Genomic DNA, 19,375 nt, shown 5'->3' with positions numbered 1-19,375 from the left:
TTTGAAAGAATGATATAGTACTTTATTAATCTATCATTGAAAACCATGCAGGGATAATCCATAAAACATAAATAAATATATAAATAACGCAGTAACACAGTATGAAATTGTTAGGTTTTGGTCTTAAATTTAAAAAAAAGATTTACAATTCATATTTATTGGCTGTTTATGATGGTGATGATGATGATGATAATGATGATGATGTTTCAAATAAAAATAATGGAGAGGATGATGGATAATGAAATGAAAATATCTCTTTCTGACTTTACATCTTTATTGTGACTGTGATCAATAACTTCAACGAAATATTTCTATCCTTGATAAATTAGACAAATTGGTGATATTAAGACTAGAGTTACTTTGAATTTTTGATTGCAAAAGAAAACCAACTTTATGTGATCATTTTGGAAATCAACAACAATTCCCGACACACCTTCACAGGATTATCAGGGACTGGAACGTGCTGCCAAAAAAAAAAAATGGTGGACAACACAAGTTTAAATGGTCTCAAAATATCATTAGACACATACATCAGGTCTGAATTTTTTAATTTTTTTCACTCCGAATGCTTGTGTTGGAAAATATGCATCAGAATATGTGTGTTTCTCATTTCACTGCATGATTGTCATAGTCCTTGATGTGAAATGCTTTGATAGAACAAGCACCAAAAAAAAAAGTGCTTTTATTCCATCATTGCTTTCCAGTCAAAAGATTTGTTGTTAGTGATCAGATGGGTGTCTAATAATTAAAACTTCTTACATACTAACAAGAAGGTGGAAAAAAAAGGCTTCGGATAGAAACAATACAAACAATGGATGTTTCGGGTACACCCTTGTCGGTTAAACAAGATTTCATGGAAGTCCCAGGTTTGAGAGTTATGGCAAGATGAGGGCATTTTAATTAATTGATAATTGAAGGAAGAGTTTTTTGGTCAAATTTTTAAGTGAGTATTTATTCAAAGTACGGTAGTGATGCTATGTCCCTTTTTTGTCTTGCCTCATAATTAAATTCCATTTAAACAAAGCTCAACATCAAATGAGTCTCCTGTAAAAAAATAATATTAAACAGCATAAATGGTTTAGAATTTATAGGGATTTGATTATGGTATGGTCCATTTGAATGCAATTCCTCCCAGTGATCTCAGGATAGGGGAGGCAATTGGGGTAGTATGTGTCGGATCGCAAAGAGTCAAACTTAAGTACAAAATAATAGAAGCATAAAAAGGAATGTTTTATATTTATAATAAACTTACTCCAGTATCACTTGGTGTAAAGAAAAAACACATTTTCATAAATTCTTACACAGTTGTTTCATAAGTTCTTTTCAATTTCCTAGTAGATAATGAGCAATCCATGTTGTACATAACAGTTGCTATGACGACAAAACTACCCGCTAATACAAACAATGGTTGGAGGCGTAATTGGAAAAACAGACACGAGAAAAAGGTTGTGATTACTGGTGCTGATGAAATGATGAAAACTCGAGTCATGTTGCTTTTATACTTCACAATGGTAGACATCACTAGGCCAACCAGAGACTGGGGATGGAAAAAAGAAGTGTGCCATATAATATTTCGAAGAAACGTAATAGAACTAATAATAAATCTAATAAATATTTTTTAAACTGAACATATTTTTATTACATTTACTGTGAATATTATATAATACAGTGTAATCCAGTATTAATGGAACATAATTAGATAAGGAACAGAAACAGACCGACAAGAGGTGTTGAATTAAAGCAGAAGTTGACTTTAAGAGAGTTGACTTTCTTCAAATTTAACTGTAATAAGAATTTAAAAAAAACAAAAACAACAAACAAACAGGAAACGAAACTATATGGAGATGAATTCTTCTCAAGGTGCTTAAACCATTTAATGCCTAACATCAACAAACAACATGTTTAATAAAATAATGTAAGATTTAAAAACTTTTACTTATTTAGAAATGAACATCCCAAAAACTTCATTTTACCCTCACCACTTAAATAATTCAGGGTTCATATCCCCCCCCCCCCCCCCCAACCTCATAACCCAGTGCAGCTAATATTGTCACTCAAGGGGCAGGTTACTGGGTCGTGTTGATTTCTGGCTATTTTCAATGACAAACGTTTAAAAGTGCAATACCTGGGTGAAAACTATCAGCCACACTACTGAAGTATATCCATCAAACATGTGAAATGGCTGTGCTGGAAAAATATAAAAAATAAAGCTATTTTAGTCATTTTGATTGAAAGTACATCGGGTTCCTGATAGCTCAGTTGGCAGAGCAATCGCCTCACATGCGAAGGAACCAAAATTGATCCCAGGTGCAGTCGAGATTTTTTTTCTGACCCCTGTCCACCCATCAGTGATTGGGAAGCTGGCTCTGTAAGATCTGCAGAAAGCACTTTGTGATAGAATAGAATCCCATGCAAAGATAGCGTGATTGCTATTGTACGTTTTACATTGTAAAAACTGAAATAAACTCCAGCTCAATGGGCCTCATGGCTCTGAAGGGACAACACTTTTCAACATATCAAAAAGCTTAAAAATAGTTTAAAGGATTTATTTTTAGAGACAACAATTTTTGGACATATTTACAGACATCTCAAATTTGTTGTTGTTTAAGTTTATTCTAAAGTATTTTACAGTGCTTGGGACACACGTTTAGATCATTTTGGTGGCAGTAAAAAAGGCAGAAAATGGGACAGCCAACATTTTTTTTCTAGATTTACAAGTAAAGGCACCCAAGAAAAAGTAAGACAAATGGTACTTGTTCAAATATGGATCAGAAATAGAGTTCAATAGAAATTTTCAATGTGCTTAGTTTGAGATCACCTGAAAGTCTCATAAAGACAGGCAAAGGATCCAACTAAGAGGAACACACTCAAATGTTTACAAGATATGTTCAAAATAAAACTATAGCAATACACAACAAAGAGATGATTTACAAGGAAAATAATATCATCTCTAAAAAACTAATGTTATACATTTGACTGCTTCCCTCTCAGTCAAGAGTCCAGCCAGGGCCAAGACAAAACCAAGTAAAATCATTCTAAGACAAAGATAGAAAGTAACTTAGAAAGAAAAGGAAATAAAGGCGGATAGAAGAAACAGCAACAGCAACCTCCTTGCTCACCTGGGTGATCAAAAGTCTCCACCCAGCATCTCAAATTTAGTATGCTTTATGGGGTGAATTAGACAATCATTTCTGCCTTATATTTTTTTCATATTGTTCCATGCAAATTTGACAATTTAATATTGAGAGTCTTCACTTCATCTGACTGATACTAGACTCATAATAAGATAGATTCATCTTGATAGGAATGGAGCAAGTAGTATCGTTTGGTCGCATCATGTCTCTACATTGCAATCATTCAATAAATCAGCCTTGTGGATCATTTCATATCCTCCAGGCGGTGCTGTATTAGGGCCTTATGCGATATAATACTACGTTTTTTGCTTGATGTCGTTGTAAAAAGGGCAGTTAGGTGAAGATATGTATCCCAACAATGTAACTTTGAGGCTGCTCTTCCATGTCTCAATCTAACTCCGTTGCAGGTGGACCAATGTTTTCTATTTAATATTTTGAAGTTCGAGGAGGGACATTAATAAGATCTTCAGTAATTTCTCCTCCTTTGGGTATTTTTCTATGTATTAGCACTCCATGTCATTTTGAGGAATGAATCTGACAACTAGACACGTGAAATGTAAAAGTCTGAACAAAGAAGCACAACTCATTCCAACATTGAAGACAGAAAACTCCATGCTCAGGTGATCGTTATTGGAATAATATCAAAATGTCAATAAAATTTGCTCGCCAATGTTGTTACCTTAAAAGTAGCAGCATGATAGCAGCATCCTAAAAGTTACTTTGTAAAAAATTCTAACAATCTTTACAACTAACATGCCAATACTGCTGCTTGAAGCTTGAAGAAATAGATCACAAAAGTCAAATCTCTCAATCGTCTTCAGTGCCTCATTTATCATGTTTTATTGACAAAGGTGAAACCCGAAACATCCACATCATCTGTTTTCATTCATAAAATTGAAGCTTCCATTCCCTTTGATTATTGTCATTTACAACTAAAAGCATTTCAATAGGATATTATTTATAAAAAAGAACAAAAAAATATTTTTAAAACAAAAAAAACAACTCACTTGTTTTGGATTCTTTTCTGTGCTGTATATTTTGCCACACCCATAGAACAAAATTGAATACAATTCCAAAAGAATACAGAAGAATATTTTGATGAAGAAGAGAGAGCTGAAATTAAATGCAAAAAGTTATTTTCTCACGAAGCATCACATGTAAGCTTCCAAAACATTCAGAAAATAAAGCACCTGATTTAATTAGGGCTAAAGAAAAACAAAAGAACAAAAGAAAAAATTGTTATCTTTATCATCATCATTATTATAATTAACATAACATATCAACGTATCATGGTAAGGGTTGCTTAGGTCAAAGGCCCTGAAAAAAACCCCCTGACATGACCATAACTATGATCATCATCTACATCATGTCAAAAATCAAAAATATAACAATTAAAAACTTATTCATCAAATACTTATTTCAAGCTATGGACTTCCCTTTGATTGCATTTCAAAAGTGGTTTATACTTTTGGAGTATATTAGCATTAGTTATGAATTTTACTATGAATTAACTGTCCTTACAATTAAAAATTAAAAAAAAATAAAATTGCTGAATAGTTGTAGTAGAATGCGGGATAAAAAATTGGTAGTCTAAAGGAGACAACTCTAATATATAAAACCTGGTACTCCAAGTTTGGAAAAAAAATTGTTACAGAAACCTTCACAATGTCCAAAGATTTTGCCTTCAGAGGAAGTAGGAATCTCCATCGGAGAGATACGATGTAATTAAAAGCAGCAAACCTCACCTAGGAGGCCACCAAGAAGATAGCCAAGGACAGAAACAGATGGCGGATGCTCATGGAGGCCCAATGGTCCGCAAGGCGCATAGAAGATTAAGTCTCTATTTTAAAGTTGGGAGGGCTAACAGTTTTAATCTCTCCTCTTTATCTTTATCATCCTCATTATTAGTGGAGTCCTTGGTTGATTTTTTGCCAAGACAATGGTCATTTTAATGGATCGATATATGAACTACGAGTTTTCTACCCAAAATTTTCAATACATGCTTTTTCAGAGTATGCAGATAAGTTGAGCCAAGAGAAATTAATTCCTGTGTCATGTCTGAAATCACTTCAAAGTCCTACCCAGGGGTAAGCATAGAACCACTGCCGTGAAGGATACAATCAGATTGTAACAACATACATAATCAGTTACACTTTGAAAGATTTTTTTTGTTTTCAAATCTAAAAAAAAAAAAAACCCGAAAAAAACAAAAAAGAAGAAAAAAAGTAAACATCCATCCAACTGTCTTCCTCTCAGCATATGACTTGCTGTGAAAACAAGATGAGACGGGAGGGCAGATAGGAAGGACAGATGAGACAGTAAGAATTCATCTTCTTCATTAGCACCTGATGTCACCCATGGTCAAGTGATGTAATGGAATATATCAAGAATATGATGAGCTTTTGTATAAATACAATATTCACTAAATGTGCTCCAATCGCTCTACAATGGATCCCAAATTTGCATTATCACTCAAAAGGAAGTAAAAGATATTATTTTTTAAGACAATGCTGTTACCAGTCGGGTACTCATATTACACTTGAGTATACGGAGAGAGAATTTCAGTAAAATTTTAGCCTTCTCCAAGGACTCAACTTTGAACCACCCACAGCGGGACTCAACCTAGAACCTACAGAAAACAGGTCGTCTGCCATACCAAAAAAACTTGATCATTTATTTTCCGCAATATCCACTTAATATGCTCACAGTAATATGCTCTACAAGGGGTCCCTAGCCAACAGAAACACTTAACATGTAAGACAAGACATGATGCCTGTTAGGCGATAATAGATTTTTTTTTTCCTAAAAAGACAACTCTGTTAATGGCCAGGTTCTCATTTTACACCTTGAGTTCCATGATAGAATGTGATTAAAGTCTTATCCAAGGACTCAACTATGTGTTGTACAGAGTGAGACTCGAACCCTGGAAATTTGGGTCTGAAGGTGAGTGTCATACCACAGACCACAAAGCCGCACCACAAGACTAAAGAGCCACAAATACCATTGAATTATTTGGATGTCCGATCATTTATACTGTGTAGATATGTCTTACCGCAGTCCTTGTTTTGAACTGGTACTCTGTAAACACCCCAGCAAAACCAGAAACTATGCAGTAAAGGGACATAGTTATAAGACCAAGCCAAGTGCAATGGATCTCAGAGATTGATTGGATCTCAGTACTGAGCGCTGTCACGCTGAAAAAGAAAAGTCAAAGAAGTTCTCCTTCATTACACTTCCTCTGTGAGTGATTATTCCTCAATTAATAATAATAATAATAATAATAATAATAATAATAATAATAATCATCATAATAATAATAATAATAATAATAATAATAATAATAATAATAATAATAATCCTAATAATGATGATAATTATGATAATAATAATACAGTAAAATTACTTTAAACCGAAAGAAGCTAAACCGAAAAATACCTTAAACCGCAAAGAATTTAATAAATTGTACGAGTTTCTTCATTATCTTTGTACTAATTCTTACGATGAACCGAAATACTTCTAAGAAGGACTTTCTTTAAACCGAAACAATTTGAGACCACCTTCCTTTATTCTCTCTCAATTTTTCTTCAAAAATTGGGGAAGGTGGCCACACGTAATAATGCCCGGCGATATTAAACAAAGAGCGTAAGTATAAGATGAGGGTGATGGGTGGAAAGGGGGTAGGCAAACACTGCACTTGGGCTCGGCCAACACCACAATCGCACAGACTGGAAAAGGAAGACAGCGGGTGACTGGCAGGTGAAAAATGAGGAAAGAGGAGGAGTTGGGGTCTAGAATCACGCAAGCGAGATGTTCTCGCTCGTGTGTTGATGCTTTGGAACTGACTGGATTTTAAACACGAGAATAAGGAAGGGGGGAGGGGGGGGGGGTAGACAACTTACTATTGACATGCCATTTCATTTCCACTTTGTTTAAGTGTGTGTGTGTGTGTGTGTGTGTGTGTGTGTGTGTGTGTGAGGGGGGGGGGGGGGTTCTATGAAATTAGGCCTTTGAACCTAATGGCTTTTCAACAAAAGAGAGATGCCTAGTAGACAGCTTAGCATTGACACACCTTTTCATTTCCATTTCACTTCACCTCTGAGTAGCTGCGCGTCATTCATTATCAATTATCGCACAAGAACTTTCGATCTTATTTTAGCTTTGCATTTTACTAAAAGATGTCTAAAAGAAAGCACTGTGCTTACACGTTGGAGTTTAAAATTAAAATAGGTACTATGCAAAGTCGATGAAAAAAAAGTTGATCAAGACAGAGATATGTAAAAAACATGGCATCCCGAACTCAACTCTTTCAACAATTTTGAATTGAAAACGAAAACCCCCAAAAATATTTTTAAAACACACAAAAAAAATTTAAAAATTAATGGTTACGAAGACGGCATTTATTCAACAACTCCATTTAACGGGAAACCCATGATACCATTAAATGAGCAAATTCCTTTAAAAGTTACTACCATTGAAAAACATTGCAAAACGGGAACTTGCTTTAAACCAAAATGTCTTTAAACCGAAATGGTTTAGAAGGTCCCCAAAATTTCGGTTTAAAGTAATTCTACTGTAATACTAATAATAATAATAATAATAATAATAATAATAATAATAATAATAATAATAATAATAATAATAATAACAATAATAATAATAATGGTGATGATAATAATGATGATGACAATAATAATAATAATAATAATAATAATAATAATAATAATAATAATAATAATAATAATAGTAACCGTAATATTAATACAGTAAAAATGGTTAAAACAAAATGCAAGGCATATCTGAAAAAGTTATCGTGATTTTCAAGGAGCATTATTATCCTACTGCTATCATTCATCCCACTGTCACTGTCACACACCATGCATCGGATCAAATTCTTCAATTTAATGACTTTGTGGTTATGTGGATAATCTTAATAAGTTGTCCAATTTATAAATGCCATCTGAGTAATCAGTGTATTGGAACGTAGCTTAAATGGAATAATTTATGTAAAAATGGTACAGATTCATTTTCAGGCTTCAACTAGGTACTCATTCTTAAGTTGTATATCAGAGTGTTATATTTTTTTGTAAGTTTTCAACACAATACCTGCTCATACCACCTCCAAGTGTTAATAAAGCCAAAGAAAACCACTGTATGTATCCTAGTTTTCTAGAGATGAAAATGAAAAGAAAAAAAAATATAATGGATCAAAAATAAATGAGATTTTATCTGAGTGCATATATTTGCAGGTCTCATAACTGGACGCAATTATAGGCTTGGTTTCACATTATTGTAATAGTCAATATTTTGTGTTGGTTTGAGAGTATTTTCATTACAACAATGAGCCAATAACAATTTGGGTTCTCAGACCTATACAAGCTGATTTTTATGTATAGAAAACTAAGAAAACCATACGGAAATAGTAGCAGAGACATTAAAGACATGAAGTGCAAATCTTTTAATTTTGTCCTTCAGTCAACAGAAGGGCTAGAGCTCAGGTGGTCGCTGGTTCGGATAAGTAAGTAATTAAGTCATTCAATCAAAATCCTCAAGGGTCTGACTCTGACCATGACATTAAAATTTTTTTTGGGTCTCTCTCTGTTACATTCAATAAAACCAAACAACAATTTTATTCAAGCCACGAATATGAATATTGCTATACCATATCCTGTTATAAAATTTCTTTTTAAAAAAAACTTGAGCATTTATATAGCGCAAAATCCAATAAAAGTCTTATACAAGGGATCCCTTGCCAACAGCAACATTTAACATGTAAGACATAACGGACTGCTGCCCAATAACAAAGTTAGGGAAACCTTTCAGCTTACCATCAACATCATTGGATGAGATACTAACCTTTTCATGATAACTTGGTACAAAAGTCCAGTGGTTAATATTTTGAAATTCCCGAGAACCTAGGGAAGAATACAACAACATGAATCAATCTGATGGAAAAGATCTGAATTTAAATCATATAATATACATATGATCTATGCTTTCAAAAAAACAAAAAAACAACCCCCAACCCCAATCACATTGTTTGAGTTTTGTTTTTGAGGGTTTTACGGCGCTTGCAACACATTAAGGTCATATCAGCGCCAGTAGAAATGGGATAGTAAAAAGTTATAGAATTCAATTAAAGCACCCAAGAAAAGGTAAGACAAAGGGGAATTTGTTCAAAGAGGAAACAGATGTAGATTCCAAGAGCACACCATCAAAGTACTTAGTTTGAGATCACCTAAAAGTCTCATCCAGACACAAGCACAGGTCCCCACTAAGAGGAATACACTCAAATGTTAACAAATCAAACATAACATGTAAATAAAACATAATACAGTACATAACAGAGAGATGATTTACAAGGAAAAAAATATCATCTCCCAAAGCAATAATTATACATTCGACTGTTTCCCTCTCAGCCAAGGACTCCGACCAAGGTCAGGACAAAACCAAGCAATCTCACTCCAAGAAAAAGACAGAAGGCAATTAGAAAACAGATAAGAGGAGATAGAAGACACAGCAAGTACCTCCCTGCCCACTATGGGAGGTAGGAACCCCACCCAGCCAACCACATTGGCACCCAGGACCAGTCCCTTTGTGTGTGAAGCAGGACTCCCTATGACTATGACCAATGTTAAATTGAAACCAAATTCATCAAATCGATGGAGTGTCTAAGCACAGCATTTGAAAATTATGAGAAAAAGCATGAGATTAATATCTTCAAAATTGATATATAATATTCATTGACCTGATTCGAAATAAAATTACAAGTAAAATGGAGAGTAATATATAACTTACCATGTAAGTAGCAGGGTCCATCTGTGATTGCATAAAGATTGACAGATTGTTATTCAAGGCGTAACAAAAGGCAGGAATAGCATACAACATGGCAGTAGACAGACTGATGGAGGGAAACCAACCTTTGTCCTGTTTGAATTGGGACGCTGTTAATGACACCATGCAAATGATCAGCTGAAAACAAAATTTGTTAAAATGAATTAAAACATACTTGGTTCTAGGTGTTCTCGGTTAGATCACATAGCAGAACCCCCCCCCCCCCCCCCCCCCCCCCCCCCAAACAAAAAACAACAAAAAACAACAAAAAAACAACAACAAAAAACAAAAAACAAAAACAAAAAAACAAACAGACAAACAAAAAAAAAAAAACACTTACACACACACACACACACAAAAATACATGCAAATGACTGGATATCTTCCTGAAAATGATTTAAATTATCGTGTAATAATAACCTAATACTTCCATGCTTGGGCCATGTCATAAGACATCAGACCCCTGACAGACCAATTTTGAATGGTATGGAAGAGGCGGAATATCAAAAGAAACAAAGTTAAGATAAAAGAAAATAAAGGAGTTTAAAGTAAACTCAGTTGGTAGAGCATTCGCTTCACATGCAAAGAGACCAAGATCTAATCCTGAAAGCAATAGAGTTTTTTTCTGACCCCCTGTCTATTCAGGAGACATTGAGGAGCTGAATCTGTAAAATCTGGTGGAAAGTACTTTGCGATAGCCTAGCTAAGCCAGTACGTTACTAAAATTCAGTCCTCCTACATAGAGGGAGCTACTGTTGTGCTGCATCATTATTGTCTACTAAAGAGAGGAATGTTTCAAGTTGAAATATTTCATATCTTTGCTTTGATTTTGCATTATTTCATCTGAGTACATGAATGTAATGTAATGTGTGTAATGTAATAATTCATACTGCGCACAAAATCCACAAAGTTTTCCGAGGCCCTACACACTTAAATACTATAGGTAACACAAAACACAAATACTATTGCTATTCAAAAGCCTGCCTGAATAGGAAAGTTTTCTAAAGTTTTCTTAAATTACTTAGCTCAGGGGCGTCTTTGATTTCAAATTCAATGTGTTCCATACTATTGAGGCTCCCCGGCAGAGAGGGATTTTTCCAGTAGAGATAGTTTACATATGTGAACAATAATCAGTCATTCATTTTGGGATCGCAGTGGTTTAGCAGGTGTATATTTTTCAAGAAGACCTTGATAAAGATAAGATGGCACTTTATCATTTAGGCATTTGAACACCATTGTTGCAATTTTGAATGCCACTCCCTCTTTAACAGAAAGCCAATGGAGAGACCTAAGGATGGGCCCAATGTGCTCAATAGGCTTAGAGAGGGTGATTAATCTAACTGCCCTATTTAGAATTTTCTGCATTCTATCAGTTGTACAACTTGGAGCATCGAAGAGCATAGCATTGCAGTAATCAAGAAATGTACCTTAAAAAGTTCAGTCATCAAAACCATAGAGGAGGAGTCAAAAATAATGTTTCCATCTACTTTACTTAAATTCACCAGCACACTGTAAGTGCCATACATCAATGTTCTGAAATAAAGATTTATAAACATTAAAAACAAAATATCAGCATATAAAATTAAACAGCATCATAAGGTCACATATAAATAATCCAGTTATCACAATTGGGAATAATGAAAAATTCAAAGAAAATAATATTTAGCACAAGAGGTTTGGCTGGTATTAAAGTTGAGAAAAAAATTGATGAATAATTTTTGTGTAAATAAAATAACAGACATGATTTTAAATCTTAACTGAAGCAAATAACACAGAATGTCAAAGGCATTTTGGTTATGCAATTTCATCATTATAAACCTTCATATCAATCATTAGACCTATTCAATAAGATTTATTCAACCTATAAAGCAACAAGACAGAAGCTCTAGATCGGTAACACTTTGTACTAATACAATTGAATTAAGATTCGTTGACAGGAAATATACTCATTTGTGAAAAATAAATAAAATTGATGATACTGATATTACAATAATCATAGCTATATTAATATTAATAATAATAATAATAATAATAATAATAATAATAATAATAATAATAATAATAATAATAATAATATAATAATAATAATAATAATAATAACAATAATAATGATGATGATGATGATGATGATGATGATGATGATGATGATGATTATAATAATAATAATAATAATAATAATAATAATTATTATTATTATTATAATAATAATAATAATAATAATAATAAAAACAACAACAACAATACATCTATTGACCAGTGTCTTGAATCATAAGAAAATGCTCTACAAAAGGCATGTCAACACATGAGTTCATAAAAGACCCTCGTCTTAAGATGGTTTTTAAATATTTCATTCCACTGACTTTGTCGTAAATGAAGAGTTGATCTAAAATCATTACATTATCAAACTTATTAGTATTCAATGTTATTCTTTATTTCCTTTGTGACAACTGTCTTTATTACCAGATGAATCTTACATTATAGCCCTAAAGAGAAAAGGATTTTTTTTTTAAAGGGGGTGGGGGGGGGGGGGTTAAAGACAATGAGTGTATATATATATATATATATATATATATAGAGAGAGAGAGAGAGAGAGAGAGAGAGAGAGAGAGAGAGAGAGAGAGAGAGAGAGAGAGATAGATAGATAGATAGATAGAGAGAGAGAGAGAGAGAGAGAGAGAGAGAGAGAGAGAGAGAGAGAGAGAGAGAGAGAGAGTGTGTGTAATCTTAATTTCCTGTACACTTGCAAACCATAGGACTAGAAGACCCACCTTAGCGGTTTAACTACAAAGAACAAAAAAAAACTATACCTGGCACATCATATGCTACATTCTCTTAAGACTTACATTCTCCATAGCATATCAAATATAAATGCTGAATTCACTTACTGTCCAACAAGAACAATTGTCCAAAGGATGGATTTCCATGTTCTTACCACAGACATTGTGATTGATGTCAGTCATCTGTTTGACAGAAAAAGCAAAGTATCGCTGTAATAAATAAAAAGAAAACAATGAATTTGAAAGTTGTAGCAAATTGCTTTAAGAAAACAAAAACAAAAAACAAAACAAAGACAAACATGAGCATTTATATTGTGCAATATACACTAAACATGCTCAAAGCGCTTTTCAAGGCATCCCTAGCCAACATCAACACTTAACATGTAGGACAAGACATATCACCTGTTTGGCGATATTGTGATTTTTTCAGACAGTGAAACAACTGTTAATGGCCAGGTACTCATTTTACACCTAAGTCAAATAAGAGAATGAGCCTTTTCCAAGGACTCAATTCCGGTGCTTCAACTATGCACTGCTCAGAGCAGGACTCATACCATGGACCTTCAGATCCGAAGGCAATTGCCATACCACAAGACACGGCAACTAGTCCTCCTCTTTACTCCATAACACTTAGATTTCCTTTGATATGACCACGCCAGCACCGTGCATCCACCATCCAGCATTCCATCTGTTCACGGTCAATTAACCTTACCGTGCACATGGTCCATACAGATGGTCAAGGGAGGTTACTCTCCCTGTTCTAGTCTGTGTTCCTCTTATACCAGGTTTCAAAATCAGTTATAATTCAAATTTGAACGAATGAACAATATTTAATTTCACATCGGTATACGGAATAATGTTTAAGCTATTTCTTGATATCTTTTTCATTTCTCTCAGTTAAATGACTAGGATGCTGTGATCTGTCAGATTCAGAAGAGTATTTCTTGAGTGAATTTTTTATGTGACTTACGTCATTGCGTTTTAATTAAATTGTGCACTTTGAAATGCAATTTAATCATTCTCTTTAGAAAGATGAAAGTTTCCTCTCTAATTTACACATAAATTTGAAATGACTAATAATCACATTTCCCTAAAAAAAAGTTTTTCTTCTTTCATAATATAATTAATACGTCTCTCTTAGCAATATATTTTAGGATTATAATTATTTATTCACATTCTGTTTTGTTTTGTTTTTTGTTTTTTTTTTTTTGTTTATTTACTTTGTCATTGTGTTGTGCTTATTTTGTTGTTTATCTTTATTTATTTACTTATTTAATTTGCTTTTTTTTTAAAGGACCACATATTTTAGGATGATGGAACATTCAGAAATAGACCATAATGATAAACTTAATAAGCTGTGCAGATTGTGCTCTGGCACACGGAAAACCCATGACTTCTGATGATATTAAAGAGGCGGAGGGGGCGGTGGTGGCATACATGCACAGTTACAGACACATATCCCGTACACATTCACCCCCAAACACCACATACTAGTCACATTTGCATTCCATGGATTGATAGGCATAGTTTTGGAATAGGCTTTCATGGGGAGCAGGGGGGGGGGGGGAGTTGCATTCCACTATTGCAAAGATAGAAAAACGGTCATCATGTTTAAGGTCAGAGAGTAGGAAACTTGCTTGCATCCTGGTAACGTCTTTATTACAAACAGATCCAGAGCCAAAGTTTTGCAATCTAAGTAAAAGAAATCCTTCCATAACCATTTCCTCCTCACACAGAAATCTGATGTTGCTATGCCATTGTTAATAAACAGAACAATTTATATCAATTGTAGATTTGGACACTTACACAAAATCCCTAGATTTTATCTGTCATTCTTCTGTCCAGTACTGAATTTATCAAGACCACATATCTGGTTTTTCTCTCACCAACTCAAGTATTCTTGATAAACATCTATGACAACCGTCAAACTCACTCAATGCACAGACAACATAAACACACAATATTAATAATATACTACCATACATCCATATACACAACTATTACAAGGTTATCTTAGAGCAAACCACCAAAACTGTCAAGTATTTCTTCATGTTATAAGACTAGGACAGCTAGCTGGAAAAAGTGATACTGGCATGGACAGCTGTGATTGTTTCATTTGGCTTGCAGGCTGAAAAAGGGTTGGTTGACTATATACTTTATCTATCTGTCTACAGTCATACCAAAATTCAAGTGAATGTTAGGTGAATTAACTGGACTATGAATTTTTTTGTCAAACAATTTATAATTAGTACAATTTACAATATATCCCATTTTTAAGAAGTGAAAATATGATGTTATCTTGCCTCTAGAAGTATGAAAATTGTTGTGTGCCTAGTCAATCTTATTGTAAATATATTTTCGATGATAAATATGTAAAATTCGTCTCATATATATAATTATTGCATGGTTTTTGATGACAAAAATGCAATCATCATACAACAGAAATAAGTTGTTATCCAGGTAAAATTTTGGCTGCTCTGATAATCATTGACCGTGACGTGACCCGAAGAGGCGCGTGCAAGCAACTCTGCTGTAGGTATACTAAGTTATCAGGCTTAGTTGCCGTGAAGACCACATAGCCGGATTATAGCCCACACAGAGAGAATCTAAAATACAAGAACAAAAACGATTTCCATACAAATATCCAGTAGAAGTCCTTCTTTCAGAGCCATAAGACAAGACGCGTTAAGCATGAGTTTATCCTGGTTTCATTAGCGTTAAATAGACAATAGTAAGAACTGTAAACTTTTTGCTGGGAACGTTAATCTATAACAAAATACTCTATAAAAGATTTAAAGATCCATTTACCCAGTCACTACTAGGTGGACATGGGGATCAGGAATGCATCAGGATACTGGTTCCTCTGCTTGTGGAGCAAGGGCTCTACCAAATTAGCTATCGAGACCCCCGGAACCCTTATGCAAAGATACAACATAAGAGTCAATTATAAATAAATGGCACTAAATATTCTCTGGAGAAAATACGACCCGAATATATCATAATAAAATAAATCAAAAGTTATTGTCAATCTTCTTTTCCCCCTTAAATTTCAAAATATAATTTTCATGTAAAACCCTCAGCAATTTTTAGGATTTGAAAACTTGATGGCAGGTATAACAACATTAATTTTCATGAAATTGTCACCAAATCTAACGACATCAAACAACAAGTATCAAAATTACACAGTCAGTTACTGCTTAACTGCTTATATTCATCATGCATGCCTATCCTAGGTGATAGATATAATATACAAGGTGACCACAGTGTCACAGTAAAGGTTGTTCACAATTATCTTATTAAATTTTATTTTATTAAGAACTGAATTCATCTCACTCCAGTTATATTTCGGTAGGCTTAGATAAACTTTACCTTCTAATATTAGATCGTCTTTCCTTTTATAGCCTTCCCTCGAATTAATTTCTAATTAGTGAATACTTTTCGTTCTACATTCTGTCACGTAGCCACTTATTATAAAAGCTGATAGGTCTAACATTTGACACTCACTTTCTCTCCACAATCTATGCCGGACGGCCAGTCGCTCTATTCCTTCTATATACTGTAAGATTTTTATCTTTTAGGACTTTGTAGATATTATATCTACACCATTAAGACGCCGGAGCTTTTAACTTTGATTATATAATCTTCAAGGATCAAACCCGAGCCCGCTGTCAAAGGATTACATATTAACCCATTACCAATTGCCTGTAAGTGGAATTTTACGAGTCCGATCCTGTTATCAGAGGAATAGATCATCCAAGCCCATCAACTGCCTGGAAACGTAAACTTACGAACCTGACATATTATCATAAGTTACGTAAAATATTCATATCTCTATTTGTAACTGCCACGATCACTGTTTATCTCTTTTAATTAAATTTCATCATTATTTTTATTTCATTGTAAACAAATCGTTAATTGTTTTTCATTTATAGTAACTAGTAAATTCTGGGGCCTCATTCTACATATATCTTTATGCATAGTCGAGTAGCTCTTTACTCACTTGAGACCATGACACACAGAAAGTTCAACATAAGAAAATGCTTTAAAATAGGTTATGATTAAAAACTGTTCTCCGACAAACCTTGCAGATAAATCATAAAAGTCCCATTCTCCTATTAGTTCTGGCACCTTTATTCTTAAGCCTAGGAATTTAAATTATTGGAGGTTGAACTTTTTGAGAGGTCCCCTTGTACTCCACAGAGAATTCTTAATAACGCAATATGAATTATGCATCCAACAAAATGAGAATTACTTGTGTAAATTCTCCCATCATCTTGTTGATGAATTAGTGCAGCACTGCAATAACACTCATGCACAAAAAGCCATACCACTGACGTCTAAAAGGTTAACCGATCAATCCATGACAAACAAGAGCAGGTTGTGGGAATCCATGACTCACTCTAGCAGATGAAAATGGTTTATCAAAAAGCATGATGAATGCTAAATAATACTTACATATTTTATGGACGAAAATGTTCATTTATTAGTTCTATGGGACGTGATAATATTTCCATTCAATGCATAACTAGGGGAAAACTGTCAAGTTACGTATTGACTTTAAACTTGGAAAAATGTTTTTGTTTTTTTAATGCATTAACAATTCCTGTCATCAATAAATCTAATACTCCAAAGAAACATCTACACACTGTACTACATCTATATACAATTTACAAATTCAAACTTACAAATATTTCAATTAATATTCAAGATGCAGTAGAATTTGTATTAATTCATGGTCTACCAATGGTAGATGGAGTGAACAAGTACAGAGATCTAAACATTTACAGATGTGGTTACAAATGAACCACTTGAATAATTCTCTAGATAAGCTTCCTGGATCATGTATACATTTGTTTAGTTGAAAGTTGATTTAAAAAATTGAATTATTTGAGTGCAGCATTCTTAATTAAGGTGGAAAATCAAATAATTCTTTGCAGACGATGGTCCATTCAAGCTTAAATTGGGTGTAAATAATTTGTGATAAATATAAATACTGCATCACTCAATCTAAATCGTTTCTTCTAAAAGTTTCAAGATGAGATTCTTATAATTTTCACCAAGAAGGCAATGAGACTCGGGTTCATTACAACATTTAAAAAATCACTGCCTTGCACTACTGGTGAAAAAAAAATTACCTTTGGTTATATATAACCTGAGAAAATGGATGAAATGGTTTGATAAAGTTCAGTCTCTCAATTCAAGGGTTAAAGCTAGTCATAATAGCCGGCATGCAACTATTTTTCTATACACTTTACAACATAAATTACATTACATGCACATTTAATATTTTAAATTTTGGCCAGAAAACTTGTCCCTCAAATATTGGTCGATTAAAATGACACTCATTTTGCTAAAAACTCTCAAACTTAGGAAGAGGATCATTTCAAGCGATCAATATTTAAAGAACGAGTTTACTGGCCAATATTTTAAATTCAAGTTGGTTTTTTTTTTTCTTCAAAAGGCGTTTTGATGGGGAGATTCTATATTTTACCTAAATGCATAACATCAATATTCATCCACTGTTAAATGCTATTGCCAATTTTGACCTTAAAACCAGTTTGCAGATGACATTCTCAAGTCTTTAATCCTGGAACCCTTTGTGACTTTTTACTCACTCTCCTAGTGGTTGACAAAACTGACGCTAATATCAGTCTTCAAAATATTCTATAAAACGATCCACCATCCTTTCTCCTTCACAAGTTTCTTAGCTCCCTCTCTCTATATATCTCAAGAAATGCAAATGAAAACACTTCACTTACAACCTCATGTGACGTCTGCTTTCCTTTGTAAGTTGTTATGATACAAAACATCCATGTTTTGATGATGTGCTTTAACTCCACAGTTTACAGTCATTCCAATTTACGATAAAGAATAACCAACAGGCACTCTAAAAATGACAATTCATCAAAATGAGTAACAAACCAAAAAAAAAAAACCATGAAGACTTAAGAATGAATACATGCATCTAATCATATTATAACTACCTCTAATGGTGACATAAAATTTAATTTTAATGAAGCATGCAATTTTTAAAAAATGCTAAGCACATGGAGCCACCAACAATGAAAGATTTGCACACACCATTCTCATTCACTATTTTAACTTTACTAACATTAACATTATATTTAGAATAGAAGCTCATTAAGAGTTTAGACTAGTCTATTACTACTACTGAAGTAATAAAAAACCCATGGAAATGATTTATAAAGATAGATGACCAACTCCCCATGAGCAACACCATGACATCTAGACTTACAAATTAACTGTCAAAAATCAAACCGAGTTGAGTTACAAAGTTGGCAGAGAAAGAAGAAATTGCATGCCAGTGACAAGGCACAGAAGTTGCCTTTAATTCAGCTGTCGGCTTTAGTCGAGCAATTGAGAAGACATTTATTTTTTTTCCACTCATAATCTGGGCTCAATTCTAAAGCTGTAGCTACAGACAACCATGGAAATAGCATAAAATTAAAATACAAAACCACTGCAGACAGCGGACTCTGCTACACAATGTTCAATCACATTCGTTTTCTTTTACTTTCGCCTTTCATTATCACCCAGAAGAGAGGATCTGTGCATTGTCCAGGCAAACAAATCGTTTTGTATACAACGCTAAAATAAGCACAGGCAGCCCCC

The 19,375-nt window shown here is 33.7% G+C and overlaps 1 protein-coding gene across 6 annotated transcripts; it reads right to left on the bottom strand.

Moving 5' to 3' along the window:
• Positions 1-19,281, bottom strand: LOC144965864 (putative UDP-sugar transporter protein SLC35A4). Of its 6 annotated transcripts, XM_078901666.1 has the most exons (12): positions 18,999-19,271; positions 18,502-18,629; positions 16,995-17,142; positions 12,851-12,925; positions 11,393-11,498; positions 9,930-10,103; positions 8,988-9,046; positions 8,238-8,300; positions 6,187-6,328; positions 4,142-4,247; positions 2,126-2,187; positions 1-1,537 (listed from the first exon to the last, which is right to left on the bottom strand). In XM_078901666.1, the coding sequence occupies exons 4-12, from the start codon at positions 12,904-12,906 to the stop codon at positions 1,298-1,300; spliced, it is 1,008 nt and encodes a 335-aa protein (XP_078757792.1). In that variant the 5' UTR covers positions 12,907-12,925; positions 16,995-17,142; positions 18,502-18,629; positions 18,999-19,271; the 3' UTR covers positions 1-1,297. The 6 variants fall into 6 exon arrangements, with proteins under 6 accessions (XP_078757792.1, XP_078757796.1, XP_078757791.1 ...); XM_078901670.1 differs by lacking the exon at positions 16,995-17,142 and having other exon boundaries at positions 19,222-19,281; XM_078901665.1 differs by having other exon boundaries at positions 18,502-19,272.
• Between the last annotated feature and the right edge of the window lie 94 nt (positions 19,282-19,375).

The sequence above is a fragment of the Berghia stephanieae genome, chromosome 2 (genome assembly GCF_034508935.2).
Source record: "Berghia stephanieae isolate SIO BIC M18660-M18661 chromosome 2, UCSD_Bste_1.3, whole genome shotgun sequence".
Classification (NCBI taxonomy): domain Eukaryota; kingdom Metazoa; phylum Mollusca; class Gastropoda; order Nudibranchia; family Aeolidiidae; genus Berghia; species Berghia stephanieae.
Note: the sequence above shows the minus strand (reverse complement) of the source record. Positions and strands in the feature narration are given on the sequence as shown.